Source organism: Trypanosoma conorhini, assembly GCF_003719485.1.
Source record: "Trypanosoma conorhini strain 025E chromosome Unknown Tco_14.4_contig_00117, whole genome shotgun sequence".
NCBI classification, from domain to species: Eukaryota; Euglenozoa; class Kinetoplastea; order Trypanosomatida; family Trypanosomatidae; genus Trypanosoma; species Trypanosoma conorhini.
In genome coordinates this window covers 19,001-28,741 of record NW_021704204.1, presented here as the reverse complement: position 1 = coordinate 28,741, position 9,741 = coordinate 19,001, and the positions used below count along the sequence as shown (strand labels likewise).

Here is a 9,741-nt window from a genome sequence, read left to right as displayed (position 1 = left end):
TATTTGAATCAAGATGGGAAGGGTGTCGCGCCCTTCTTCTTTAACAACCATGTATGGAAGCCGGCGGGAAAGGGGTCACTTTTTCTCCCTTCCCTCTTTTTTTTTTCCCCCGCTAACCCCCGTCCCTTTTGCCCATTCACGACTTTTCTTTCTGCGCCTGAGAGGGGCGAGGTGGTGGGTGGGCGTTGGGTGCCCGCGCACGCCCACCCGCTCCCGCCGGCTCTCGCCGCCGATCCCTGTTGGAGGGCGCTTCGCATGTACGTTCCCCTGGGATCTATCCTCGCGGGGAACGGTAAATAAACCCAGCTTGTACGGCAAACGTGCCGCGGCCCACGTTCTCCTGGTGTCCTTGTACGCATGTATTTACGCACGCCTCTCCCCTCCCCCCGCGCACGCACGCACGCAGTGCCTCCACGCGTGTGTGTGTGTGTGCCGCTGCAGGTGGACGGGGAATGCGGCCCGCCGCGCGCCCGCGTCACTCCGCAGCCGTGACGTCTTGCCGGGCGGAGCCGCGGCGGGCCCGCTTCCACCGCGTACTCGCCTGCTTCCCCTCTTTTTCTCTTCTCTTTTCCTCCGCCTTCCCCGCTGCGACGCGACCGCGCGTGCGGGGGGAATTCATCGCGACGGTGGTAGAGGGCAGCCGCAGCCGCCACGACGGAAGAAAAAACCAAAGGAAAGAAAGAAACAAAACATACAGGACAACAAAGAAAGGCAGCAAAAACAAAGACAGCAAGGGCACGATAGAGGCGTGCCTTTTTCCGCCCGTCCACACCCAGCCTCTTTCCTCCGCCTCGCTGTTTCTCCCTGTGTCTCTGTGGGCGTAGGGGGCCTCCCTGCTGCTGCGCGGCCCGCCAATGGAGTTTGAGCAGCTGGAGATGGGCAAAAATTGCCTCAAGGCGGCCATCGCGCGGCAGGACGTGGCCGACTACTACGAAATTCTGCACCCCAACGTCCTGCTGGTCTCTCACTTCGAGTACCCGCCGGCCCCGCCGATAGTCGCCGACACCATCCCGCACATCGCCAGAGGGCAGCGCAGGGCCGCCGCACGGGCGAAGGCGGCGGTCGCGGCGAAAAAGACGGGAAGCGTGGCGGGGAGGACGGCACAGAGCGGGAGCAGCGTGGGGCCCAACACCGGCCCCACGCCACGGACCACCTCCACGACGACGGTGGCGACGACGACGACGGCGGCGGCGGCCACCGCAGCCACGAAGGCGGGGGATGCATCGGAGGCGGGGGCGGCGACCAAAAACATGACGCGGAACGGGGGAAGCGGCACGACGGCGGAGGGCCGAAAAAAAGCAAAAGCAAAAGACGAAGCAAAACACCGGGAGGTACGAGGTGGACATTGTAGAGGGCCCACTGCTGGCCACCGAGCGGTTCTACCGCATTCTGCACTGGATGAACAAGGGGATGTACATCGCCGAGACACATTTCGAGATGGAGGTGAGGAAGGCAATCCTGCAAGAGTCAGAGCGCTTGCCGCCTCCGCCGTCGCCAAAGAACGAGGCGGAGCGCTACGCGCAGCTTGGACACCAGTACACAGACCGCAATCAACGCCTTAGTCGATTCTTCATGACGTATGGGCGTGAGATGTTGCTCTTTCGTGATGAGTGCTACTTTGAGGACGGCCTGATTGTGACGATTCACCGCTACATGCTCACGGTGCAGGAAATGCTCGCCCTCGTTGGGCTCGCCGGCTGCGAACACCAGCCGCAGGCGCAAAAGCGCATCGAGGATATTACGGCCGAACGTGAGAACTTCTACGCGGCTAGAAAGGTCCGGGTGGACATGCACACCCGCGCGACGCTGCCGTTGCTGGATTTTACCTTTTGCAATATTTCCGACCCACTGCAGCTGCTGCAGGTGCAGCCTGTCACCGGCAAACCCCACGTCTCGCGCGTGCTGCAGCCGGCCGTTGAGCCTCACTTCGCCCAGGGCGTCTTCTTGAATCAGCAGAGTGACCCCAGCCGGCCGCAGAAGGAGCAGCGGGTGATCGTAAGGGCCCGCAACAAGCAGGGGGATGAGGAGGTGTACGAGTTTGTGGAAAACACCAAGTCGCGTTTCGGGTTCCTGCACGACAATAAAGGGGGCATGGAGAACGCGCTTGATGGCCTCGCGGGAAAGTTGAAGACCACCTACGACGCCACCAACGTGCGAATCAGCGCCTGCGGAATGGTGTCGACGGAACGGCTTGTGCCGGTGCTGCGCCGGCTTGTGATGAACGCCATTATGACGATACGGTCGCTGGACCTGAGCGGCAACAACATCAGCGTTCTCTCGGATCTCTCGCTCCTGCCGCTGCAGCACCTCTACCTGCACCAGAACAACATCACGGACTGGGCGCAGGTGGAAAGCAGGGTCTGCCCCCTCCCGCTGCTCTCCGCCGTGACGCTGCACGGCAACCCGCTGGCGGAGACAGACCCGCACTACTGGACTTCGGCCTTGTCGCGGCTGCTGCGTCACCCGAAGCGCGTCGTTAAGCTGCGGCAGCTTGACTTCGTCACTCTCACGCTGCAGGACTACAACATGGCGGGGGCCTTTGAGCTCTTTGAGACGGGAAACCCGAAGCTGCTGGAGGCGGCGCGTGGAAGGAAGCCCGGGACGAACGGCCTCGTTCCCTAAGGGCTGCGGCCTTGTCTGTCGACTGACGCGGATGCGTGTGCATGACGGTCTGCTGCGTCCCCGTTGTTAGCTTCCTTCGTTTTTCTTCTCCCTTCTCTCCTATCTTCTCATGGTCCGCCTTGCCGCGGCATCCGTGGCAGCGGTGATAGAGTCAGAGTAGGAATAACTGAATGTACAGAGCCGCATTGGCGGCTGAGTCAACGCGGAAGACTCAATGGATGCATGCGTTGTGTATTCCTTCCCTATCCTTCTCTGCGGTCTAGGCGCCCTTGTTTCTCTGCGCTTTTTTGGTTTGTTTCTTTCTCGCGTTGCTCTCACTTGTCCGTTGCGCATCCCTCAGCCCTCCGCCCTCTTTTTTTTTTGTCCTACCGCGTGTACGTGGTGCGCCTGCAACGTGAAAATTGCCTGTGCCTTCCGCGTGCTACGCCTTGCTGCGCCGCCAACGTCAGGGCTTTCGCGGCTGACTTAGAGCGAATAGAAGTGAAGCGGTGCTTATTGCGTGTTTTTTTGGGTGTCGTGCGCATACATACATAACTTACTTACATAACAAACCGTAAAAGGAGCGGCGGCGGCGTAGCGAAGGCGGGAAAAGAGCCCGTCGCGTGCCTTCATCGTCAATGTCTGCCCCGTCGGTGGTTTCCTCCGTCGAGGCGTACGCCAAGGCGCTGCTGCACTGCCAGAAGTACCCCACCCAGGCGGTCTCCGGCTTTCTGCTCGGGAAGCGCCTCACGGAGAGCGGCGCCAGCGACAGCGTGTTTGTCGCCGACGCCGTGCCGCTGTTCCACACCATCATGATGACCCACCCGCACCCCATGCTCAGCGTCGCCCACGCGCAGGTCTCCAGCTACGCCCGGACAAAGGGGCTGGTGCTCCTCGGCTACTACGTCGCCAACGAGCGTGCCGGCGACAGCAGCGTCTCGCCGCTCACTACAAACGTGCTGCGCATGCTGCAGGACAAAAGCTCTACCGGAAACAGCCCGCTGCTGTGGACCATCGTTAGCGCGAACCCCGTGGAAGGGGTGGGGGTGCACCTCTCCTACTACACGGGTGGAGGCAAGTGCGTCTCCGCGCCGGAGATGACCTTCGGCCGGTGGAACTCGGACACGCTCACCTGCGAAGCGACAACCAGCAGCACGGAGGCGGTGGAAGTCTTTGAAAACGCTGTGGACGCGTTTAAGCAGTTTCAGCTTGTGGACTTCGAGGACCACCTGGAGCGGGTGCAGCTCAACTACCTTGAACAGGCCGTTCAGGTGTAGGCGGCTCCCCTCACGGCTGGCAGCAACCCCCGCTGACGGCAGAGAGGGGGCTGCGTGCGTTTGAGTGTGTGTGTGTGTGTGTGTGTAAGTTCCCTTCTCCGTAATGGGGCGGCTTTGGGTGCGGTGGGGCATCCTCCACCCCGCCGCCAGCGACGGTTGAAGTCTACGCATTTGCTCCGCACACTTCCAGCGTCGCGTGCCAAATCGCGACGTCCTTCGCGGAACATGAGAGGAAGACCAAAAAAAAGGAAAGACGAAGGAAAATAAAAAAAAGTACGAGAGACAAGATAATAAGACAAAAGAGAAAGTAACGGATCCCAAGCCCTTTTGATATGGACTCGCGCCATTCTGTTTTTCTTTCCCTCGCCATTTTTGTGTGTGAGTGTGTGTGTGTACGGCTGCCACGTCGCCTCCCTCCCCCCGCCCCGTCGCGGTGTGTGTGTGTGTGCATGTCTGCCTCGCTGCCGCCTTGTTTCTCCCTTCTTACTCCATGTGCAACTCAAGCGCGCGTTCCCTTTCTCTTCTTTTCCTTCTTCGTCGATAGTCGCCACACGCCCCACTCTCTCTCTCTCCCTCTCTCTGTCTGTGCGTCTGTCCGTCGGTGCCACCGGCACGAGGGCCATCGTCGGACGCCCCGTATTCTCGTGGGGCTGCGCCGAAACAACACCTTCGCAGATGCGCGTCGCCGTCTTCCCACTCCGCTGCTCCGCACTGGCGGCGGTGTTCCACAGCCGGGCACCGCCGACTGCCTGGCGCATTGTCTTTTCTTTTTTTATTCTTTGTCTTTTTTTTTTAAAGCTTTAATTTCTCTTTTTTAGTTTCGGCGTCTGAGTTCGTCGCCGCAGCTGCAGTTGCGTGCCCTGCACGCACTGCGCCTGTCCCTCCCCACTCCTCTCTCTCCCTCTCCCTGTCTCTCTGTCGTTACTTCTGTCAGCAGGTATTTCTGGCGAGAGCATTCCCATGTCTTCCCCAGGCGGCGCGTCGCCTCAGGCACCGAAGCGGGCGGCGGCGGCTGTGGGGGACGACGTCGCGTTTGTGTTTCCAGAGGGCGGCGGCTACGACGACGACTGCGCCTGCACTGACGCTGAGGACGTGTTGGATGACCAGGCCTCGCAGCAGACGCTCGCCAAGTACGCCGCTTCCGTTCATGCGGCGCGGCGCGGCGCGCTGACGGCGCTGCCGTTTGACGAATCTGAGGCACCCAACTGCGCGCCGGACGCAGCCGCAGCGACGGCGGCCGACGCGGCAATCCTCCGCGACGTCTTTGCGAGCCACCCACTGCTTCGCCTCCTCGACGCGGCGGCGCGTGCGGCGTTGATGCGGGCGACGGTGCGGGAGGAGGTTGCGCCGGGCGGCCTCGTCGCCCCGCCGCTGGAGATGAACACGAGTTTTGTGATTGTCACCCACGGCAGCGTCTACGCCACGCCGAACGAGGCCGCCGAGCGCATCTCGGCGATGGAGCAGCTGCTGCAGAGCGCCGCCCCCGCCAGTCCCTCGGAGGGGTGCGAGCGACACGCGGAGGGGAGCCGCAGCAGCGCTGGTGACGCGAGCAAAGTTGCTGGAGGCCCGCACCTCCCCGGTGAGACCTTCTTTCCCGTCAACCTGCTGTATGCAACACGGCCGTCGCACGTCTTAAGGGCCGGCGACGACGGGGCAACCATCTGCCGGCTGTACATGCAGAGCTTCAAGTGTCTCTTGTCGAAGCCGCGTACGCCGCCGCAGGACGCAGCGGCGACACCCGCGAACGATGCGGGTCTTCCTGGCCCGCAGGGGGACGCCGCTGCGGGTGCCTCGGTGAGCACGCGGGAGGCCTCGCAGCACGCACAGATGGATTTCTATGTCTTTCCAGTGGATGGGGACGCTCCCGGCCCCGCGCTGGAGCTGCCACGCGCGCCGCAGGAGGAGCTGGACGCGGAGGGGACACAAGAGCTCTGCCGGCGGGCGCGGGAAAAGAAGCGCCGGCCCGCGGTTGTGGGCGAGTCTGTGTGGCGCAACGACGTCTTCTGCCCTAGTCTCCGTGAGAAGCCAGCCGAAGAGCGTGTGATGCTTCACCAGATGGTGCGCCGTCTGCCGCTCTTCGCCTCTCTGCCGGAGCAGTACGTGGAGTTCATTGTGGACGCCTTTGAACGGCGCGTGTTCCCCCCGGGTGCCTCGATCACCGCCGCTGATGGCGGGCTGAGCCACGAGTTTCATTGGGTCGAGCGTGGCCGTGTCGTGTGCGGCGCCGGGCCAACGCGTGCGACCCAAAACGGCGGCGGCCCCGAGGCGGCCCCCACGTGTTCCTCGCAATGCTCCCACGCCGACACGAACGGCGGCGGCAACGGTGTGCGTGGGGAGACGCTTGCGTGGCAGGCCGGGGACATCGTTTCTCCACACCGTTTACTCTTCATGTACAATGATAACGTCGATGCGGCACCGGCGCGCTATGCCGCGGCCGAAGAGAGCGGTGAGGTGGTGCTGTGGACGCTGCGCCGGGTCGTGCTGAAGCGCATCCTCATGACGGCCACGCTGCGTGAGCAGCAGCGGCTGCTCAGCATCGTTGACGGGGTGGGTCTCTTTGGCGCGCTCTCCAGCGTGGAGAGGCTGCGGCTGACGGACGCCCTCGTTCCCACGGCGTACGCCCCCGGCAGCTGCCTCCTGCGGGTGGGCAGCACCCCCGACGGCGTCTTCCTCATCGACACCGGCACGGTGGAGGCGCAGCGGGCGACGGGTGGCGGCACCGTGGCGCACGTGCGGTTTCTCGGCCGCAAGTCGTGCGTGGGCGCGATGGAGGTGTTCACCGTGTCGCGCTCGCCGTTTGATTACGTCGCCTACTCCCACGTCAGCGGCTACCGGCTGCGGTGCGAGGACATGGCCCGGTTGCTCCCGCACTCCGCCCTGCTGCGCATCGCCAACGGCTGGTGCGTGGGGGAGGGCGCGCGGCAGGGCGAGGAGCTGCGGTCGCTGGAGCGGCTGCGGCAGGAGCAGCGCGACGCCGCCTCGGACTCGGGCTCGGAGGAGGGCTACACAGACGACATGTGTCCCGTGGCGCTCAAGACGGCCGAAGACGATGCCTTTCTGCACCGCTTTTTTACCAACGCAACGGCCTTCAGGGAGGCCTCTTCCATGCAACGCGGCCTCGCCGTCGCCGCCTTCGAGCCGAAGCGAGAGCTGCCGTGCGGGTGCGTGCTGTACGCGGAGGACCCAACCGTGGCGAGTGAGGCGCGGCGGCGGCAGTGCATGTACGTCATCGCCGACGGCGCCGTCACGCTGTCGCATGGCGGCGAAATTATTGCGACATATCGGCGGGGCCAGGCGGTTTCTGTGACGCCGCTGCTGCAGAAGCGTCGTGCCACGCCGGCGACGACGGCGACCGTCGCAAGTCCCACGTGCAGCCTCTACCAACTCGACCGCAAGCCCTTTCGCTGTCTGCTGATGACGGCCTACCTGCGACACCTGCGCTCCTCGCGCGCGTTACTCTCCACCGCCCCGCTGGCGTCGCGGTTGGGCGACGCCGCCCTCACGGCCATCAGCGACTGCGCCGTGGCACGCGTGTTCATGCCCGGCGAGGTTGTGCTTGCCTGCGGTGCGGAGGCGCGACAGGTGGAGCTGCTGCTGGAGGGCACCGTGGACGTGGCGCTCTGGCGGGATTCGGCGGAGGACACGAGGCTTCGCGTTGTCGCGGCGCTCGGCCCTACCGACGTCGTTGGGGGGCTCGACCTGCTGCGCAACTGCCCTTCGCGGGTGTGCTACCTCGCCACCGCGCGGGTCCGGACGCTTAGTGTCCCGGCGGAGGTCTTTCGCGACACCTGCCTTCGCTCCCCCGCGGTGCTAGAGTACATGCGTGAGCTGCAGCGCTCCGGTCGCTACGCATTTTGCCAGCGGGAGGCAGGTTAGGCGGCCGCCACCGGGGGGTCTCTCTCTTCGTGGAGCTAAACTGCGTGGACCCTCACACTAGCGATGCTTACGTTTTGTCGTTGCTTCTGCTGCTGCTTCTGCTGCTGCTTCTGCTGTTGTGGTTGTTGTTTTTCTCACTTGTACGTTTCCCTGGACCCTGTTAGAATGTGCGTGTGGGCAGTAAATGTTTGGCTGCCTCTGACTGCCGACTTCCCTCTCCCTCTCTCCATCTCTCACCCTCTTTCTGTGTGTCTGTGTGTCTGCTTGCCACGGTGGGCTTATGCGTGACTCTCCTCCCACTTCCCACTTTCTCCTTTAGCGCTCCCTCGCCTGCCGGCCGGCGATGTTCCGCGGCGTCACGGGGCGTTGCCGCGTGCGTGTGTTGTGTCTCACGGCGGTGCCCGACGGCGGGGCCATGACGCTGGCGCTGCGGAAGCTCGGCTACATGCCGTACACGCTGCGCTCCTGCTTCCAGCAGGGCCACGCAGCCCGCCACCCGGCGGAGTGGTCGCGGATACTGAACGGCGAGCAGCCGGTGGACATGCGGCTGCTCAGCAACCACGACGCCGTTGTTGGGCCGCCGGCGATGCTGATTTACGACCGCCTGCTGCGCGCGTGCCCGGAGTACACCAAAGTCGTCCTTGTGGAGGAGCCGGACAAGCGGCGGTGGGTGCAGGAGTACGAGACCCACGTGGGTCCGCTGCTGCAGGACGGCGCGGGCGGCACACACCCCCGTCGCCGCCGCCGCCTCGGCCGCAGCGGCATCGCCAAGGCGTTCGACGAAATGATCCACAAAATGACGCCCTGCGGCGGGGCGGCGGGGCCCGTCGCGGCACTTGAGCGCTACGAGGCCGACGTCCGCTCCAGCGTGGACAAGTCCAGGCTGCTGGTCTACCGCTACGGGGACGGCTGGGAGCCGCTCTGCGGCTTCCTCGAGAAGGAGGTGCCGCACGAGCCCTTCCCGCCGTACGACAGCGGCGTGCGTGTCATTGGGAACCTGCAGGAGCGCATTGAACGCACAGAGAAGTTGACGTATTTGGTGGCGGCGCTGGCGTGCCTCGGTGTGGCCTACGTTGCCTACCCCGTGTTTGGCTCCGCGCAGACCTACCTGCGTGAGCTTTACCGCGACTACCAAACGGCGTACAGCACAAAGTAGAGGTTGCCAACGCTCTTCCAAGTGGAGATGCGGCCGTCTGCTGCGTGCGCGCGCGCACTTAGCGGCTCTGCGGGCGCCATCGCAGGTTGGACGCATACACACACGCATACACACACACACACACACACATACATATATAAATATATACCTGTGTGCTTCACAGAGGCGCAATCAAACATGCATGGGCCCTCATGCGCACCCGCGTGGTTAACACCACCTGTAGTACTCCCTTCTTCTGCGGCTGCGGCTCTGTTTCCGCCTTGTCACCCTGTGCGGCCGTTGTGCACTACACTGCAAGCGTGCCGGCGTGTACGCATTCGCACGCGCCCTCATACCCTTTTTTTTTTCCTTTGGCTTCACGCACACACGTCCCTCTCCACTGCCCGGGCGGCGCAGAGCTCAGGGTTTAGGTTTATTTTTCTTCTGTCGTGTTAGGCCCCCTGGCGGTGAGCGCGCCTGGCGGGAGACGAGAGCGGCGGGGAGGAAACTAGCAGGCGACGAAGCAGAAGGAAGAGGGAGAACGCAACAAAAACAAAACAGACCAAGAAACATCAGGAAAGGCGCACATACCTACACACACACACACAGGAAAAAAGAGAAACAAAACAAAACAAAAGACAGCAACAACAGCCAAAACAACTCAAAGTAAACCGCAGCAGCAGCAGTAGTAGCAGCGGCGGCGAAGAAACAGGCCGGGACAGAGAGAAAAGTTACCAATAACCGCCGGCCTCTTCTTAGCCCTATTCCTCTTTCTCTCACTCTCTCTCTTGAGTGTGTGTGCTTGTGTGTGCCGTGACACGCGTGAAGTGCGTGAGTGTGGCGTGAGTCCGC

At 63.1% G+C, this 9,741-nt stretch overlaps 5 protein-coding genes across 5 annotated transcripts, besides 15 other annotated features; all 5 read left to right on the top strand.

The window, feature by feature from the left end:
* Positions 1-658: 658 nt before the first annotated feature.
* Positions 659-734: a microsatellite.
* Positions 735-854: 120 nt separating this feature from the next.
* Tco025E_02819 (uncharacterized protein) lies at positions 855-1,562 on the top strand (the record flags this gene model as incomplete). The annotated part of the gene is made up of 1 exon (XM_029369742.1): positions 855-1,562. The coding sequence occupies one exon, from the start codon at positions 855-857 to the stop codon at positions 1,560-1,562; it is 708 nt and encodes a 235-aa protein (XP_029230148.1).
* A 10-nt stretch (positions 1,563-1,572) lies between these two features.
* Tco025E_02818 (uncharacterized protein) lies at positions 1,573-2,622 on the top strand (the record flags this gene model as incomplete). Its single annotated transcript, XM_029369741.1, has 1 exon — positions 1,573-2,622. One exon carries the CDS (start codon positions 1,573-1,575, stop codon positions 2,620-2,622), a length of 1,050 nt encoding a protein of 349 aa, XP_029230147.1.
* A 521-nt stretch (positions 2,623-3,143) lies between these two features.
* Positions 3,144-3,168: a microsatellite.
* A 71-nt stretch (positions 3,169-3,239) lies between these two features.
* Tco025E_02817 (uncharacterized protein) lies at positions 3,240-3,878 on the top strand (the record flags this gene model as incomplete). The annotated part of the gene is made up of 1 exon (XM_029369740.1): positions 3,240-3,878. One exon carries the CDS (start codon positions 3,240-3,242, stop codon positions 3,876-3,878), a length of 639 nt encoding a protein of 212 aa, XP_029230146.1.
* A 51-nt stretch (positions 3,879-3,929) lies between these two features.
* Positions 3,930-3,964: a microsatellite.
* Positions 3,965-4,251: 287 nt separating this feature from the next.
* Positions 4,252-4,272: a microsatellite.
* Positions 4,273-4,437: 165 nt separating this feature from the next.
* Positions 4,438-4,481: a microsatellite.
* Positions 4,482-4,640: 159 nt separating this feature from the next.
* Positions 4,641-4,672: a sequence feature (A-rich).
* Positions 4,673-4,752: 80 nt separating this feature from the next.
* Positions 4,753-4,795: a sequence feature (G-rich).
* A 43-nt stretch (positions 4,796-4,838) lies between these two features.
* On the top strand, positions 4,839-7,754 carry Tco025E_02816 (cAMP-dependent protein kinase type II regulatory chain; the record flags this gene model as incomplete). Its single annotated transcript, XM_029369739.1, has 1 exon — positions 4,839-7,754. The coding sequence occupies one exon, from the start codon at positions 4,839-4,841 to the stop codon at positions 7,752-7,754; it is 2,916 nt and encodes a 971-aa protein (XP_029230145.1).
* Positions 7,755-7,835: 81 nt separating this feature from the next.
* Positions 7,836-7,869: a microsatellite.
* A 96-nt stretch (positions 7,870-7,965) lies between these two features.
* Positions 7,966-8,016: a sequence feature (GA-rich).
* Positions 8,017-8,097: 81 nt separating this feature from the next.
* Tco025E_02815 (uncharacterized protein) lies at positions 8,098-8,910 on the top strand (the record flags this gene model as incomplete). Its single annotated transcript, XM_029369738.1, has 1 exon — positions 8,098-8,910. One exon carries the CDS (start codon positions 8,098-8,100, stop codon positions 8,908-8,910), a length of 813 nt encoding a protein of 270 aa, XP_029230144.1.
* Positions 8,911-9,000: 90 nt separating this feature from the next.
* Positions 9,001-9,058: a microsatellite.
* Positions 9,059-9,473: 415 nt separating this feature from the next.
* Positions 9,474-9,497: a microsatellite.
* A 4-nt stretch (positions 9,498-9,501) lies between these two features.
* Positions 9,502-9,555: a microsatellite.
* Positions 9,556-9,562: 7 nt separating this feature from the next.
* Positions 9,563-9,591: a microsatellite.
* A 46-nt stretch (positions 9,592-9,637) lies between these two features.
* Positions 9,638-9,656: a sequence feature (GA-rich).
* Positions 9,657-9,678: a microsatellite.
* Between the last annotated feature and the right edge of the window lie 63 nt (positions 9,679-9,741).